This window comes from Pongo pygmaeus, chromosome 2, assembly GCF_028885625.2.
Source record: "Pongo pygmaeus isolate AG05252 chromosome 2, NHGRI_mPonPyg2-v2.0_pri, whole genome shotgun sequence".
NCBI classification, from domain to species: domain Eukaryota; kingdom Metazoa; phylum Chordata; class Mammalia; order Primates; family Hominidae; genus Pongo; species Pongo pygmaeus.
In genome coordinates, this window is record NC_085930.1 from 194,024,577 (window position 1) to 194,043,293 (window position 18,717).

The 18,717-nt window shown below is 40.0% G+C and overlaps 1 protein-coding gene across 1 annotated transcript in view; it reads left to right on the forward strand.

Moving 5' to 3' along the window:
• Positions 1–1,737: 1,737 nt before the first annotated feature.
• VPS8 (VPS8 subunit of CORVET complex) overlaps positions 1,738–18,717 on the forward strand; it is a 236,506-nt gene continuing 219,526 nt past the window's right edge. The window contains exons 1-3 of the mRNA XM_054481040.1: positions 1,738–1,841; positions 14,261–14,506; positions 15,893–15,961. Of these exons, the coding sequence (XP_054337015.1) occupies positions 14,354–14,506; positions 15,893–15,961 (222 nt within the window). The 5' untranslated portion in view covers positions 1,738–1,841; positions 14,261–14,353. The remainder of the gene's footprint in view (positions 1,842–14,260; positions 14,507–15,892; positions 15,962–18,717) is intronic.

The window sequence follows — 18,717 nt, forward strand, 5'->3', positions numbered from 1 at the left end:
TTACCAGAAGAGCAGAACACCCCAGCTTAGCGTGCAATGTCTTTCTGGATCTGGTCCCAGCCTTTCCAGCCTCATAGCCCACCACATCTCTAACACACACTACACGAGTGTCTTAAAACTATGGGGTTGCTCTGCATCACCACCGAGTACTGAAATGAATTAAGTAACCAGCACTTAAAAAAAGAGAATAGAATAGAATAGAATAGACAAAGTTGCATTGTACATTCTAAGGGCAATTACTGTCTCAGCATATCTATCTATCTATCTATCTATCATGCGCATTCACACATATGCGCATACTGTGTGTATTTTTATACTAGGCCATGGCTGAAATGTATCTCTTTTTTTTTTTTTTTTTTTTTTTTTTGAGACAGAGTCTCGATCTGTTACCCAGGCTGGAGTGCAATGGCACAATCTTGGCTCACTGCAACCTCTGCCTCCCGGGTTCAAACAATTCTCCTGCCTCAGCCTCCCAAGTAGCTGGGACCACAGGTGCATGCCACCATGCCTGGCTAATTTTTGTATTTTTAGTAGAGACAGGGTTTCTCCATGTTGGTCAGGCTTGTCTCAAACTCCTGACCACCCGCCTCAGCCTCCCAAAGTGCTGAGATCGCAGGCATGACTCAACATGCCTGGCCTGAAATATATTTCTTACTGTGAGGGATGATTAAAAGAAGGTTGAAAGCCACTGCCCACACCACGGTTATATCAGGCCAATAACTAGTTCCCAAACTTGCTTTGTACTGCCTTTGATCCCACCCTTCCCTCAGCTGGGCATTCTCCCTGCTCTCTGCTACTGAAATCCTTCAAGGCCCTGACAAGATACCACATCCTTCCTTGAGTGTTTCAACCTTTCCCCTTGTCTGTGATCTGAAAATGGTGGTTCAATGTCTTTCTTTATATTACTCAAAACAGCCTGCCTTGTATTTTGTTATGTCTGTACACTGAATTCTTAGAAAATAAATACCTGGAGGGCAGGGCGGTGTCTTACCCACCTTCGGGTCTTCTGAAGGCCCAGAAGTCTAGTGAACCTAGCTGATGCTCAAAAATGTCTGCCCAACCGAGTATTTTCTGTATCTCCTTCCAAGAGTATCTTCTGGTGTTCTTCCTCCTATTTTCTTGACCATAGCCCCCAGCAGGCCTAAAATCTGTGTCCTGGGGCTAATGTTACCTACAGTGATGGCCCTAGAAACCAGTCTGTTCTAGCTTTCACCTTTCTTCAGGAGCGATAAGAGAAATAAGCATACGTTTTTGTTCATTTTTCAGATATTTCCTTTATTTGAGACTATGTTTCTCCTATATTTTTGGTGTTAAGATGTATTTTGGGGAGCAATACTGATGATATATTAGAAGATAATAGCTGGTATTTTAGTATGTGTGTGCCTATTGTCCTTATTTGACAAAATAAATGGTCAATTCTGAGTTCATCTTTTAAAAAAAAAAAAAGGTAAAAAACATTTACTGGTTGCAAACTCCAGAAGGCAGGGAATCAACTTTCCTTCTGGTCTGGCTGCAAGTAATTTCACTTTCTTAAAGGAGGAGCTTTCTCCTCTCACCTCAAGGACTGCTATTTATTTTTCTGCGCTACTGTTTCGACGTTTCCATTCTCTTGGTCCTCAAGACGTGAATCACCCATTTTTTCCGTGGGGGAAGACAGTGTATCTCTGGCCCTTTAAATAGGGGCGTGGTGAAGAGGCGCGGACCGCCCAGGAGGGGGAGCAGTGCGAGGAGGAAAGCGGAAGCGCTGCTCGTAGCGGTGGGTAGTGCGCGTGCGTGAGGATAGAGGCGGGGGTGCGGTCACGTGGGCCGGCGGTCCAGGGCCGGAATGGCAGCAAGCTCAGGTAACGACTTTCCAGAGAGCGGGCCCGTGGGGAGGAGACAGGATTGAGGGGCCGTATTCAGGGTAGGAGGAGAGCGCGCGACACGTCTCTGAGCCTCGGCGCCTCCTCTCCGCGCGACAGCGGCGCGACCTCGGGGAGCGAACAGAGTAGTCCCTGACGGGCTAACCGGACTCGAGCCACGGGCCGGGCGGGGTTGATTCTCGAGTGGAGGGGCGTGTCGTACGTTGGCCCGGAACTGGGTCGGGCAATTTCCACTTACTGGTTCCAAATGAATGTGAAAATTCAAATGGGCTTAAGTAAAAAGGGATTTATTGGCTCCAAACCTGGAAGAGGCTGGGATATCACTAAATCCAGTGACTCCAGTGATGTATTTGTGTATCTCTCCCTTTCTGCAAAGGACCAGTAACCCCTCAGTTCCCTATCTCCTTTGCGACTATAATTGCAGGCCTCATTCTGTCCTGTTACAGTCGTGCGACAATTAGGCTGAGGGACTGGCGCGCCCGCCCCCCCGACTGTGAGCCTAGGCGTCGGGTGTCATGCCCCTCCCCACTCCCGGGCGGAACAGGTGTGTAGCCCGTCTGTCGGGCCTGGAAAACAGGTGTGGACCCCTTTATCCTCCAGGGGCTGATATCAGGGTGCCTGAGCCTGAGGCTTTGATGGGGTGTCCACCTCTTAGGATCGGTGCGCACCCTGTGAGGCTGGTTCCAGTTTGTCTCCACGTGCAAGTTGTGCACCAGAGTGAGGGCAGCAGGGTGAAAGGTGGGCCTCTGAAGTTCGAGGCTACTCCTGTGCCTTGGCCAGTTCTTCGTGCTTGGCAGCTGGGGAAGGAGGGAAACAGCTGCTCAGAGTGTCTGGGTGTACAAAATGGGGGTGCTTCACAGGAGGATAGGGTGGGAGGAGGTAGGATCGGTGAGAGGTTCCATGGCCGTGGGTTATCAGGAATGGCTAGCTGGGGAGCCTTCTTTAAATAAGCAGGCCCCCTCCACTTCTTAGATTCTTGTTAGAATGAATAGGAAGGCTTCTGGCCTCTGCACCATCCACCCTCTACCATACTCTACTTTCCGCTACTGAAAAACCCCAAAACCCAAGGAAAACAAGCATGGATGTTAGCTTGTGGTGCTTAACCTTATTCCAAATGTCTGCATTTGGGAGATAATTACATGTTAATTGTCTGTGTATGTCTATGTCTGCCTGTGTGGGTATGAGGTATATCTCATATAAATGTGGATGGACAATCTGCATATGTTTGTGTAAGACATGGGTTTGCTCATGGTTAAATTTAAGCACAGAATAGGTATTGAATCCTCTGGCAATAGCTGGCCTGTTCCATAGAATATGCAATAAAGATAAATGGAAAAAAAATTCGTTGAACTACTGGGCTTTATATGGTCAAAGAGGCATATGTGAGAAAATTCTTTCCAGAGCTCTAAGAGAGTAATATGTTGATTTTTTCTTTATATTTAATATTTTTGCTTCGTATCTGGACCATTGTCAGCAGATGGATGTTTTCTGTCTTCCAGAATATTGGGACATGTTGGTGATTCTTAACTGTATCTCACTATTCCATTGACATTTCAACCAGTGTGACACAAATGTCAGTTATGTATGTGAATGAGAAGTAAGATCTTTTGAACTTAATGAAGTGTGTTTAACTTTGGATCTATTGATAGCTTTCATAGAGTTTAGATCGTATGTTCTGTTGATCCACAGCTGTAGGTGTCATCTGTACCTAGTGGTAAAATCAAACTGTTGTATTCTTAACTGAATCTTGAATGAATATTTGACTTATCTTCACGCTGTATGACATTATTAAATGTGTTCTGTGTTTTAGCAAGGAAATATAGCTTTGCGTTGGATTTTTCACTGTTATGAATTTCTTAGGTTTACTGTAATAGCATTATACTTTTTTTAGTCAAAGATATTTCTGTTGCAAGTGACAGAAAATTCAAATGGGCTTAAGCTAAAAGGGATTTATTGGCTCCAAACCTGGAAGGGGCTGGGGTATCACTAAATCCAGTGACTCCAGTGATGGAGTACTTGTGTCTCTCTCCCTTTCTGCAAAGGACCAGTAACCCCCAGTTCCCTATCTCCTCTGCAACTGTAATTGCAAGCCTCATTCTGTCCTGTTATGGTCATGGGACAGTTAGGGGATATGTTCTGAGAAATGTGTAGTTAGGCAAATTTTGTCATTGTGCATGCATCATAGTGTACTTACACAAACCTAGATGGTGTAGTCTGCTACACACCTAGACTATGTGGGATGGCCTATTGCTCCTAGGCTATAAACCAGCACAGCATGTTACTGTACTGAATACTGTAGGTGGTTGTAACACAATAAGGTGGTTGTAACACAGTGGCCAAGTATTTGTATATCTAAACATAGAAAAGGTACAGTAAAAATACAGTTTAAAAGATTAAAAAATGTGCACCTGTATGGGGCACTTAACCATGGATGGAGTTTGCAGGACTGGAAGTTGCTGTGGGTGAGGCAGTGAGTGAGTAGTGAGTGAGTGTGAAGGCCTAGGACATTATTGTACACTACTGTAGACTTTTTGAACACTGTACACTTAGGCTACACTGAATTTATTACAAATTTTTCTTTCTCCAATAATAAATTAACCTTAGCTTACTGTAATGTAACTTTTATGTTATAAACTTTTTAATTTTAAAAAGTTTTTAACTTCTTTGTGATAAAACTTAGCTTAAAATACAAACACATTGTACAATTAGCTGTACAAAAATATTTTCTTTATATCCTTATTCTGTTAGCTTTTTTCTATTTAAAAAAATCTTAATCTTTAAAAACTAAGACACAAACACACACATTACTCTAGGCCTACACAGAGTCAGGAAGGTCCTGCTGGAATGTCTTTAGAGGCAGTAACACATAGGGAACTGTCATCTCTTATGATAACAGTGCCTTCTGGAATACCTCCTGAAGGACCTGCCTGAAACTGTTTTACAGCTAATTTTTTAATTTTTAAATAAGTAGATGAGTACACTCTAATGATAAAAAGTATAGGATAGCAAATACATAAACCGGCGCATGGTTTATTATCAAGTATTATGTACTGCACGTAATTGTATGTGCTTAGCTTTTATACTACTGGCAGTGCAGTAGGTTTGTTTACACCAGCATCACCACAGACAGATGAGTAATGCATTGCATTACAACAGCTATGACATCACTGGGCTACAGGAATTTTTCAGCTCCATTATGTGTAATCTTAGGGGACCATGGTTGTATATGTGGTCTGTCGTTGACCCAAAATGTCTTTTTGGGGCACATGACCGTATATAAATGCATAAAAGATGTGACTGCAGACGACTCCTGTGTTAATGTCATCCAAGATCAAGCACCCCAGAGTAAAGAGAAATCTCCTACCTCTAGGATTTACAATTCCAGAAGGACCTTGATTGGCCAGATAGGACACAAGAATGTGATGTGCCTACTCTTCTGCTCCCCTAGCTAGGCAGATAGGGTACTTGATTGGCAGTACCACCAAAATCACATGGTTGGAATGGAGGAGAAGCAGTTGCCTTCCAGGAAAGATAGCAAAGGTGCTGGGGTGTTTTAACCTTTGTTTTTTCCTTTGCAATTCAGCAAGATGCTTCCAGTTACTTCTTGCTCTTAAAAAAAAAAAAAGAACAGAATAAATCTGTCGTGACTCTACATCCTTCTTGACGCCTAACAAAGAGAAATTGAGATGACGGTTAATAAAGAAGGCCATCATCTACTCAGCCTTTACCTAAGTGGTATCCTGTCTTTTGCGCATTTAACTTACAAGAATTTACCTGCATCAGTTATGTGAAGAAGAAAAGGGAATATATTTCAGCCTACACAAGGCCCTTGTGCTTTTTAGGAGGAGTTCTTTGGAGCTGAAGTGGATCTGAGAAGAGAGATTCTCATGATAGTGGAGACAGTATTATAGAAGTATTATAGACAGTGTTATAGAAGTATTATAGAAGCTGGAAGTGATCATTTTTCTCTGTTATTTATTTCACTGATTACCTCATACACATATCGATATAAAACTGATCAATAAAGTTAGAATTTCTACATTATCTAGATATTTGTAGACTTAGTTCATATTATTGTTTTGTATATTGTGATAGGGGATTAGATTTTTCTTTTCTAGACTGGAGCTGATTGTGTCTGACAATTCATAGCAGTAACTTAGCACTGTATACAGGAAGGTCTTAGGCACTGTTCCTTCCCCTTACTTTTCTTTTTAACATTTTTTAATCTGTATGTACTTATGATCACTCTCCTCATTTAGACATTCACCAACAGAACAGAAAGAGAAACAGAGGGTTGGGCTTTTTCTTTGTGGCAGTTCTGGCACTGTGAGCTACAATGACCTAAATGTGCCTTCTTGGAAAGAAATTCCAGGGTCAAGTAAAGCAGCCCATTCCAGTATATAGTAATGCTGCTCTAAATAGGGTCTGTATCTAAAGGCCATGAATAAGGTGAAATTGAGTACCCTCAAAGTACGCCAAGAGGGAGTCATATCAGAGACTGACAAGCGGTGGGTCTCTCAGGAAGGCCCATACGGCCAGATCTTGTTTTTCCATGTTGGAACTGCATGGCGTTTGTTATTTTGAGCGCAGGTGACGTGAATTGCTTGGGTGTGAGGCATGTGAGAACTGAGACATAGAACAGCAGCTGACCATCTCCTGTTCTGTGCTCACTGTGAAGCAAGAAGTTATTGAGTGGAGGCGTGCAGAGTCTCTGGCTCTATGCGAATCATTTCTTTTTCTCTCCTTCCCGTTGCTGAAGATAATAGATGAAATCCTGTAAATTGAACGGAAGTCTGGTACATTTCCACTGTATTCATCTTGGCCTCTAAGCTGAATTAACGTAAAAGAACATAAAACATCTGAGATTGTGGGATTTGCATCATGTTATAAATGAGCTAAATGATTTAAAAATATCTCTCCTAGATGCAAAGAATGGAACTTGCACAGATGGAGGTGTTTTGGAGTAGTGTAACTAACCATACTTTATATTACATGACCAGAACTGCTATTTGAGATTCTGGAAGCCAGTGAGGCAGTCTTGCTTGGGTATTTACCTAGGGAGGGAGGGAGGGATGGGTGGATGGGTAGATGGGTGGATTGATCAGCTACTGTGTCATATCAGCACGGGGAATAGAATGGTGAACAAGGCAGATCTGGTCTTTGCTCTCTCATGGAACCTGCATTCCAACGGGGGGCAAGGAATGGCGGTTTAGACAATGAAGAAATGATTACAATGTGGTAAGTGTAGTAAAAGAGGAGAATGATGTTATGGGTGCATATTAACAGGGAACATAGCCTAGTTGAGCAGGGCAAAAAAAGGCCTTTCTAAGGGAGCAAAGTTTTAGCCAATAGTTGATAAATGTGACCTGAAGTGGTTGACAAGCTTGACTACATATAAGTAGTATTCAATTATAACTTGGCTTACTTATGGCATAGATTTCTATATGCTGTGAGTCAAATAATATCCTCTGGAGCTTAACAATTACAAGTAATAATGCTGATAGATTTAATTTGCAACACAGATGTTATTCCTTCTCCTAGTTCCTATGTTAATCAAACATTTTTCGAATGTCTACCTAGCTATGCAAGCCAGTAAGCCCAGTGATGTGGAATATTCAAAGGAGCGTGGCCCCATTTTTATTATATAGCTGGGGAGAATAGATAGTCACATGGTAAATTAACTAATGAATCAGCATGAGGAAAGAGCCAAGCCACTGTTTTAAAAGAAGACATGTTTTCTGAATTCAGAGGATGGTTAGGGAAGGAAGAGGTCATATAGGCAGATCCAGTTTGAACAGTGCCCAGAAGGAAGAAAGGAATTTAGATAAATGTAGAGAAAAAGGAAAGGAAATGAAAGGGAAGGTGAATCAGCTTGAGCAGACATGGAGGGAAAGTGGAAGCTATTCATGAAGGACTCTTAGTGCAAAAATAATAAATTCAATTGTAAGGGAAGGAGGCAGAAGGATCAGCTCGTGTGATATCTGGAGTCACAGGCTTAGAATTTGGGATTTTATCCTGGAGGCATTGGGAATCTGTTAAAAATAAGTCCACTTGTGCTGGGCATGGTGGCTTACACCTGTAATCCCAGCACTTTGGGAGGCTGAGGCGGGCAGATGGCTTGAGCTCAGGAGTTTGAGACCAGCCTGGCTAACATCATCTCTATGAAAAATTCAAAAAATTAGCTGGGCATGGTGGCGTGCGCCTGTAGACGCAGCTACTTGGAAGGCTGAAGTGGGAGGATTGCTTGAGCCTGGGAAGCAGAGGTTGTAATGAGCCGAGATTGTGCCACTGCACTCCAGCCTGGGTGACAGAGGGGGACCCTGTCTCAAAAAAAAAAAAAAAAAAAAAAAAAGTCCATTTGCCAGAAGGTAATAGAAAACTAATAGAAGTTAACCCACCATTGCGTTTTATTTTTCCCTTTACAAAACAAACCACAAAACAAAACAAAGGAATGAAGAGAAATGCTTGGATTGGGAAGGCCAAAAATAAAATTTGCATGTAATGTTGTTACTGTATCATGATTTTGTGATTTTTTTCTAGCATTATATAGTAAATAAAAACTTGATTCTATTTCATTGTAATGTGAAAAAGTATCTCATATGACACTTTTAGGAGGAAAAGAATGTCAGGATTAAACAGGATCGTGGAACTTGAGAACAGTTAGGAATAAATGTTTGCCAAGGTGAAAACTGGTGAAAAGCCAGGCATGGTGGCACAGGCTGGTAGTTGCAGCTGCTTGAGAGATGTGAAGTAGGAGGATCGCTTGAGGCCAGGAGTTTAAGGCTAACCTGGGCAACATAGCAAGATCCCATCTCTTAAAAAAAAACTGGTGCAAGTTTAACTTGGACTAATATAGGTCACACATTCTAGAGTTCTTATTCAGTTAGCCAGTGTCATAATTAAGTCATTGCTGTGTATATGGCACATATCTTTTTTTTAATGGTCCTTGAATCTATTAATTGGTTGGGAACAACAATTAAGAGGAAATAACAGAATTATCAAGATGTCAGATAATCTTATGTCTGAACTATTACAATACTCGTTTATCAGCACTCAGAAGAGGACAGCATACTGGGTAATTAAGATTCCATGACATATATTTCCTATTAGATTAATCTGATTTCATTCTAAGAAAGACTAAGAAATCATGTAGCCTGTTTTGTTATGTGCAAGTACTGTCTGGTATGGCATCCCCTTAAGAACTATAAAAACACTAGCTCACACGATGGTTGGGTGAAGAACTAGTTGTAGAATTGCATCCCAACAGGAATTTATGAGTAGTTCATTATCAGCCTTTTACTGGGATAACATTTAAGGGATAGCTGAAGCAGGATCGGTATCAAGTGTGAAATATTAAGCATCATATATTAAGCATTTCATCATTGGTGCATATATTGGAATGAAGGGCCTGCTTAATAAGCACATGGGCAACACCAACCCACAAGGGAAGGGTTAATATTTCAGAATGTTGGATATGTGACCAGAAACAAATTAACTTATATTTATTAGTACAGTTGACCCTTGAACAATGCAGGGGTTAAGGGCACTGCCCCCTCAACCAGTGGAAAATCCAAGTACAACTTGTGACTCCCCAGAAACTTTATTACTACTACCTACTATTGACCAGAAGCCTTAGTGATAACATTAACAGTCGTTTAACACACATTTTGTGTGTCATTTGTATTTAGTTACAATAAAGTAAGCTAGAGAAAAGAAGATATTAAGATTCTAAGGAAGAGGAAATATACTTGCTTTTCATTACGTGGAAGTGAATCATTATAAAGGCCTTCATCCTGGTCTAAACGTTGAGTAGGCTGAGGAGGAGGAGGAGGGGTTGGTCTCGCTGTCTTGGGTGGAAGAGGCAGAAGAAAACCCACCTGTAAGTGGACCCTTGAAGTTCAAACCTGTGTTGTTCAAGAATCAACTGTTTATTCATTTCCTATTGTTGCCGTAAGTTACCTTAAAGTTAGTGGTATAAAACAATGCGGATTTATTTTACAGTTCAGTACTTCACAAGTCTGACCCCAGTCTCACTAAAATTAAGAGGTCAAGACAAGACTTCAGTCCTTCTGGAGGCTCTAGGAGACCATCTGTTTCCTTGTCTTTCGCAGCTCCTAGAGGCTGCCTGCCTCCTTGGCTCCTGAGCCCCGTTCTCCGTCTTCAATGCCTGTGACATGGTGTCTCTCTGATTCTACTTCTCGTGTCACATCTCTTTCTCTGGCGTTCTCTTCTGCCTCTCTCTTCCACTTTCAAGGACCTTTGTGATTACATTGGACCCACCCAAATCATCCGGAATAACCTTCCTGTCAAGGTCTTAATTTAACCTGCAAAATCCCTTTTGCCATATCAAGTAACATATTCATAGTTTCTGGGAATTAGGACTGGCGTTGTTGGATATCCTCATACTGCATACCACCAGTAGATGCCCAGCTCAGGTACTTTCTGAAAAATTCACAGAAGCTGCTCATGTGAACTCTCCTTTTAAAAAAATCTGAGCATGATGACCTTTTGACTCATCGGGTCTATTTGAGTTGGAAAAACTTACTGACTAAAATAAAGAAAGGAATAATTGCTGATAAGTAACAGAAGAGGAACTTGGGAAGGGGACATAGTTGGCTTCACTAATATAGCATAGACTAATGTTGATGTTAAAAAAACCTAAAACATGATTTTAGAATGAGTTAGTAACAATAAGACACTTCTGTTATAATTAAAGTTTTTATTAAGTGTCTCTATTGCTTTGGTGGGGGCTGTACTAGTCTTAGACAAAACCCCTACCATTCAGCTCATGAAGAACTGCTGTAATATCCAGGATATCGTTCTGATATGCTTAGCACTGGCTAGACCTTTACAAAAATACTGGATTTTGTTTTAGAATCTTTAACTTTAGAAAAATTTGAAAATTTTGAGGTTTTAAATATAATAGCTAATATCTGTTGAAAATTATGTCCAGACATTATTCTAAATGCTTTATAGTCACATCATTTGTTCCTCACAGGAGCCCTGCAAAGTAGGTAGTTGCATTTATAAGAGCCAGGACTCTCAATTTTAAGTGCTAAAAGAAAGGGGGAAGTTGGGAGAGTATATGTTGGTTTATATAGCCAAACTGCCAGAAGGCTATGGGCAGAGCTAACTTCATAGAAGACTAGAATCTGAGGCTTGAATAGTGTCAGAACTTTCTTCTCTACTTTGTTTTTTTTTTTTTTTTTCAGAGACGGAGTCTTGCTCTGTTGCCCAGGCTGGAGTGCAGTGGCGCGAACTTGGCTCATTGCATCCTCCGCCTCCCGGGTTCAAGCAATTCTCCTGCCTCAGCCTCCTGAGTAGCTGGGACTACAGGCACATGCCACCATGCTTGGCTAATTTTTTTTTTGTATTTTAGTAGAGACGAGGTTTCACCATGTTGCTGCCCAGGCTGGTCTTGAACTCCTGAGCTCAGGAAATCCACCTGCCTCGGCCTCCCAAAGTGCTAGGATTACAGGTGTGAGCCACTGTGCCCAGTCTCTACTTCGTTTTTTTAGATAGGTTTCATTCTTGCTAGAGAATCTGTACCTAGAACCTAAGTTCTATCAATAGAGTTACATCTCCAGTGACAGATGCTTAGTGTTTAGTTAGGTGTGTGTTAAGTGAATGATTTCTTTTCTGCAGAAGGGAGCTGGGTGGGGAGTGTGGGATCCGCTCAGCCACATTATTCATTGTATAGAGAACAATGGAAATACCTCTTCCTCATCAGTTCCATTTTAATGAATCCTGGTGAAAGACTCTGGCTATCACATAATCCCTTTTACTAAGGGATTTTTGACCATCAGCCTCTACAAGAACACATGGTTTGAAGGAGCCCTTCCCAGAACAAGAGACGCTGTTCTGAGCAAACAACACAAATGTCCGCAATATTCCACTTTAATGATATAGAAATAGAGAGGTTCAGAAAAGGTAAATTAACCGGGATCACAGATAGGAACTCATAAAATCCAGATTCAGACTTGATTGATTTATTTTATTTTTTGGGGGGTCAGGGGTGGGGAGAAGTGATTATTTCCTGGTCATTTCTAAGAAAAGTGGCCACAACAGCAGACCTGAGTTTAATAGACTCTTTGGCTTGTGTTCTTTCCACTTTGCCACCACATTACGTCGGTAAAAGGAGCTCAGTGAAATGAAGGTCAGAAACGGGGTAGGGTAGCTTGGCGGGATGATGTCTTCAGGGAGTGCCTGATCACCTGACACTTCTTCAGTGTGATATTGGGGTTCACAGATGCTGAATTGTTATATGGTCTTGGAACCTCTTAATAACTCCAGATATGAGATAAAAAGAGCTGGAAAAAATTGTTTTCCTTTCTGAGTTATTTTGGAAAGACAAATATAAAATATGAAACATTTTAGATTATTAAATCAGTTAAATATTATTTTCCTGTATGGTCTTTCCCACTATTTTTGAAAAATGTATAAGAATAAAAGTTAATAACTATCTTTAGAAACCACTGAACATGAATTAGATTGTGCATGTTTGTAAATAGTTGTTAAATAATTGCAACCATTTTTGCTTAGTGATACAAATAGGAGTTGAAAGACTTTATTAAAAAGTAATTTGTCATGAGCTAAGGTCTTTGAAGAAACGCATATAAACATTAGTATTGCTACTGCATTTGGGTTATTGCGAAAGGATCCCTATATTTAGAACCTGATGTTGGAAAGATAACTTTAAAATGTTGCCAGGCAAAGAGTGGCCTCAGTTATGTGTTCTAGGAATGTGTTTGATAGTGTGTGTTTTATTAGGACACAACCCTGTAAACAGAAAACCCATTTTCTGTAGCATGTGAAAGAAATTAGTCTGTATTTGGTAATATACCAAATAGTGTAATAGCTAGAAAAGTTGGTTTCAGCTCTTGAAAAGTCAGTTTCATGAGTCCATGATTTATACAAAGTAACTATTCATTTCTTTTAATATGATAAAAATGAAACATCAAAGGAAGTGAAATTAATTATAGGTACTAAAATAATGAGCTTCATTAGTTAAAATTGTCAGTGAATTTTTAGCATATTGTTTAAAAACAATTAATCTCAGTTCACTTTTTAAAAAATTAGTTATTTCAAGCCAGGCATGGTGGCACATGCCTGTAGTCCCAGCTACTCAGGAGGCTGAGGCTGGAGGATGGCTTGAGCCCAAGAGTTGGAGGCCACGTTGACAATATAGTGAGACTCCATTTCTTAAAAGAAATTAAGTGGCTCAGTAATTACAAGTCCTTTTTTTCTGCCTTCACTAACATGCACAATCCGTCTTTACTAACATACACAATCTAATTTACTAAGAGAAGCTCACTGAAGGGCAAGGGTTGTTGGTGGTAGTGGTGTTTATACACACTAAAGGCAGTATGTAGTTTGAAAGAGCTTTGCACTGAGAGTCTTGCCAGTTGTTTGGTACTGTGAAAAACATCTAGTTTAGAAAACAAAATGATCTTTATTATTATTAGGGCATTGTTTCTGTTTTCATATTTTTGCTTTATCCTAAATAGGTAAAGCTAATTGGACTTGTTAAAGTTGGGTCACTTGTGGCCTAATTGAAACACAAAGTAAAATCATTTAAAAGCAGACTTAATTATTAAACTTACAGTAATGTTTTCAGTATATTTTAGCTTTCTAAAAATGACAGTTTTGCAAGTAAACCAAATTATCTGTGATTTTTGATATAAGTGCGATCTATCATTTAGAGCTGTGAAATAATAAAAAGCTGTATATGTTTCTAGTTTTCTTTAGTATTTCATTTTTCTCTGAAAATGTCCATGTTTCTCTGTGACTAGCTCTGTTTTTAGAAATCTGTGGTAGGCTATGGAATTATTTTATCTTGGGGTCATTGTTGTTTCCTTTAATAGATCTGAACCCTTAGGTTTGCTCGTGTTGTATTAAATAGCTAGTTGTTCATCCTCAGTGTTTCTGCTAAGCTCCCAGAGACGTCTGTGGCCCTGTGCAGAGGCCAACAACAAAACTGGTTTATATGCTTATTTCCAGGGGAACTGGAGCACTACCCTGGAGTTTGGAATGTAAGGAAGGCATTAATTGCAGCTTTTGGCACCGATTTACCCTTATGCTGTTAGGTAAATAAATCTAGTTGGTACCAGGTCTAGTGGCTGAGCCTATTAAGTTATCACTATCACCAGTTTCATGACTTTGGGTGGCGGGCCACTTCCCAAAGTCCTTGAGCCCAAGTTAGCTGTTCCTCCTTTATGCTCTCATTGAAAACCTCTCCTAATAACATACCCTGTACCCCACTGTTAATTTCAGTTTGCCTGCAATCGGATGTTTAGGTGAAATCTGACCAAGTAAGTCTTTGGAATGTCCAGTTGACAAGGAGGAAATCTAAATGATACTGTTTTGTTTTGTTTTTGTTTTTTTCTTTTTTTGAAAAGAGATAATCATTCAGGTCTTTGTGAGCTAAGGCCAAACAAACAAACAAAAAAACACTTGCTGTGATGGACTGAATACTGTTATTAGAAGTAAATATGGAAAATGAACCAGACCATGAAAATGTGGAACAGAGCTTCTGTGCCAAGACGAGTGAAGAAGAGCTGAATAAGTCTTTCAATCTAGAAGCTTCACTTTCAAAATTCTCTTACATAGATCTGGACAAGGAACTGGAGTTCAAAAATGATCTGGTAAAAATTTCAATTTCTGTCAAGTGATAATGTTTAACCAGTGTAGATTAGAGTATGCTTTGTGACCCAGAGACTCTAAGTCTGTCATTTTTGCATGGGTTAATAGGAGTCTGTGTATAGTTTTTTTTTGTTTGTTTTTTTTTTTTTTTGGATACAGGGTCTCACTCTGTTGTCCAGGTTGGAGTACAGTGGTGCAAACATGGCTCACTGAAGCTTCAACCTCCTGGGCTCAAGTGATCCTCCCACCTCAGCCTCCCAAGTAGCTGGGACCACAGGTGTGTGTCACCACGCCCGCCTAATTTTTAATTTTTTTGTAGAGAGGGTCTCGCCATGTTGCCCAGGCTGGTCTCAAACTCCTGGACTCAAGCAATTCTCCCTTCTTGGCCTCCCACATGTATAGTTTTGTGAGATAACGTTACTCTTCATTTGTATGATCCATTACAGTTTATGAAACAATTTGATTCATGTTGTCATTTGAGCTTCACAACTCTCACAACACTCTGATAATCCACTGTATAGATGAAGACGCTGGCATGCAGCTATGTAAATGACTTCTCAAAGTCACAGAGCCAGTGGTAGTTTCCTTATCTTGCACAGCATTTTTTTCCTCCCTTTGAGTTAATATTATGTTAATGGGTTTCTGTGAGTATGAGAATAACAACATGTTGCTTGACCTAATTATCTCTCACCATAATTTATGAAATAACTAAGAAATTGATGTCAGACTTTTGCTTATTGCTTATGACTTATGTCTAAACTTAGAAAATTAGGGGTTTTCTTAGATGTTGTTTTGTCATGTTTAAGAAAGCAGATGCAAAAGTCTTTCAACAGAAGTTTTCTGGAAAGTAGGCCGGGCGTGGTGGCTCACACCTGTAATTCCAGCACTTTGTGAGGCTGAGATGGGTGGATCACTTGAGGTCAGGAGTCCGAGACCAGCCTGGCTTTATGGTGAAACCCCATCTCTACTAAAAATACAAAAAAGATTAGCTGCATGTAGTGGCACGTGCCTGTATTCCTAGCTCCTCAGGGGGCTGAGGCAGAATTGCTTGAACCCGGGAGGTGGAGGTTGCAGTGAGCTGAGATCACACCATTGCACTCCAGCCTGGGCATCACAGCAAGACTCTGTCTCAAAAAAAAAAAGTGTTCTGGAAAGGGCTGTCAGGATAGTGCAGTTAGTGCATATATGTCCTTGATAGTAACTGAATGTGTAGATAGGAAAGGAAACCACTCTGTAGTCTTGACTTGATTATTACTATGGATTTTTGAGTCGATCATTTTGGTGGTAAGTTTGTCTTTTAATTGATGGTGGTTTTAATCAACTAAAACCCCTCACAATTATAAGCGGAAAGGCATCATTTTGTGAGCATTATTTTTTTCTTTATTTAGATTGATGACAAGGAGTTTGATATTCCTCAAGTTGATACTCCTCCAACACTGGAAAGCATACTAAATGAGGTAAGTGAATATTAATGATTACTGTCATTTTGTGGCGTTAATCTTAATACTTTTTGGATTAGTTATCATACATGCACCTAGATGCGCACTATCCAGTAGGGTAGCCAGTAGTCGTGTGTGTCAGTTTAAAATTTAAATTAATTATAATCAAATAAAAATTTAATTCCTTGGCTGCACAAGGCACATTTCAAGTGCTCAATAGCTACGTGTGGCTAGTGGCTACTATGTGGCTAGGGGACAGCATAGATAAAGAGTATTTCCATCATCACAGAAAGTTCTCTTGGACAGCAGTAGTCTAGATTGTGAGCTTCTCAAGGGCATAAACCATCTCTTGTTCATCTTTAGAGTCTCTGTGCCCAGAACAATGCCTAATACTTGGCAGACTTTAAAATATATTTTATTAAGTGAATTGAGATGCAAAATTTATGTCACTTTTGAGGTTTGTATTATGTGTTGCTAATGGTTAAGTTTTCTCTACCACTGATATTCAAATAGCTTGTCCTCTGACACTAAAGAACATCTTGCAACCTTATAATAAGCTTCATCACTCTTCTACATGAAGAAAACTAATCTTTTATAGTTTATCTTATGAATACCATTTCTAATGAAAAGTTTTTCAGAGTTTTGAAATGGTGTTATTCTTTTCTGAATTGGGAGATCAAAGGCTTTCTAAAGGGGCTCTGTGAGAGTACATGGTTGGTGAAGCACGCCTGTTTTATGTACCCTGCATCTGCTGACAACCCTTCAACTCAGTCTTCTTCATTTTTTAAAAACTTGCTTGGGACTTCCCTTGGAGGTTTTAGCTTCTAATTTGAGAAAGATCTTGCAATGTATAAATCTATTTCAAATCCACAGTTATGTTTTCCAAAAGATAAAGATCCAAAAGTTCCCTGACAGAAAGGCCCACGTATACCAAAGCTCCGAGTGAGTTGGGCCTCTGTCTTTCTTATTTCTTTGCCTATACTATGAGGGTGATAGGCAGCACTTTATAGGATGCAAACTACTTTCTCTGTCAATTATGTGTTTTATTTTTCTTGTAAGGCTTTTATTTCTATGTTTTATATCAGTTTGATGTTGCTGTTACTTTGAGTGTATTTTAACTTTGAATGTGTTTTAACTTCAGAAGTGTTCTATATGTTCTGTGTGAAGACTTAAGCATTTTTAGTTTTGACAAAGAAGGCTTTGGTCCATGAAAGAATATTCTGTTACAGTGAAATGTCCTTTATTTACTTTCTAATATAGAGGAAATCTTTCATTTAGAGGTGAGAAGATTAATTTTAGTCAGTTTTGTTAAAATGGCCTTAATTGCATCCTCATTTCAATTAAGTGTAAAATAAAAATAATCTTAGAGGACTGTGTATAAGGCCTTGTTTGTAAATTATTATATAATATCAGCAAAGAAAATAATGCTCATGCGAATGAGCTGTGGTTCATAATGAAGGAAAACTGTTCCTGCACAACAACTTTTTTATCTATGAGTAACAGTAAGTATAGTCATTAGTGGTTTACTAAGAAGATAACACTGTTATCATCCTCAATAGTAGTTTGAGTGCCTAGTGTATTTGGGTCATGGTGTTAGATGTTGGGGTTATAAAGTGCAATATGACTATCTCTGTGCTTGAGAGGGAAATGAGGCTGGGAACTGGCCAGGCTTTACACCTCCAGGGAACCAGGCAAGTCGTAAGTGGAAGAAAACATAGTTCAAATTGTAGACCGTTATGAAGACTATAAGGGGGCTGTGGGGAGTACTAAAGAAAAGTGAAGGAAAAATGAAAAGGGCCGAAGTAGAAAACATAAGTAAGACCTTTTCTCAGGATATGTGGATGCATATATTCTATAATGTTCATTAATATCAACCTTAAAGGAGACTGGGAAGAAATGGACATCCAAGTTTTTTTGTTTGTTTTTGTTTGTTTGATTCTTTTGAGATGGAGTCTCACTCCGTCGCCCAGGCTGTAGTGCAATGGCATGATATTGGCTCACTGCAACCTCCACCTCCCAGGCTCAAGCGATTCTCATGCCTCAGCCTCCCGAGTAGCTGGGATTACAGGTGCCCGCCACCATGCCCAGCTGATTTTTGTATTTTTAGCAGAGATGGAGTTTCACCATGTTGGCCAGGCTGGTCTCAAACTCCTGACCTCAAGTGATCTGCCGGCCTCGGCCTCCCAAAGTTCTGGGATTGCAGGCATGAGCCACCGTACCTGGCCGATACTTTTTAAAGTAGAAATTTAGAGATTACTGAGACATCCTAGATCTCAGAATTTAGGGCATGAAAGAATGTTACTAGGTATTGCCATCCTTCGAAACTATGCTTCTTCTGAGATTTTTAATTTTGAAATTCCATTTTTTAACTATAACCTTTTTCTCCTGTTCCCTTCCATTGAAACTGTTTTTGGCCTCTTTAAGACCACGTCTTTGACCCTTTCTAATCTCCCAGTCTCTGAATATAGTCCTAGGTTTACTTCAATCCTGCTTTTGGATTGTGCAGCCAGAAATTTCTTTTGAAATTCTGGCTTTTCATTGAAGTATATGTATACATATACTTTTCATTGAAGTATATCATACATAGAGGAAGGTGCACAAATCATAAGTGTACAGTGTGGTGAATGTTAACAAACTGAACAACCTGTGTAACCAGAATCTAGATAAAGCAGCAGAACATTACTAGTACCCCAGAAGCTCATCTTGTGTCCCTTTAGTACCCAAACCCAGGGTAATTACTACTCTAACTTCTACCAGCATTGATTAGTTTGCCT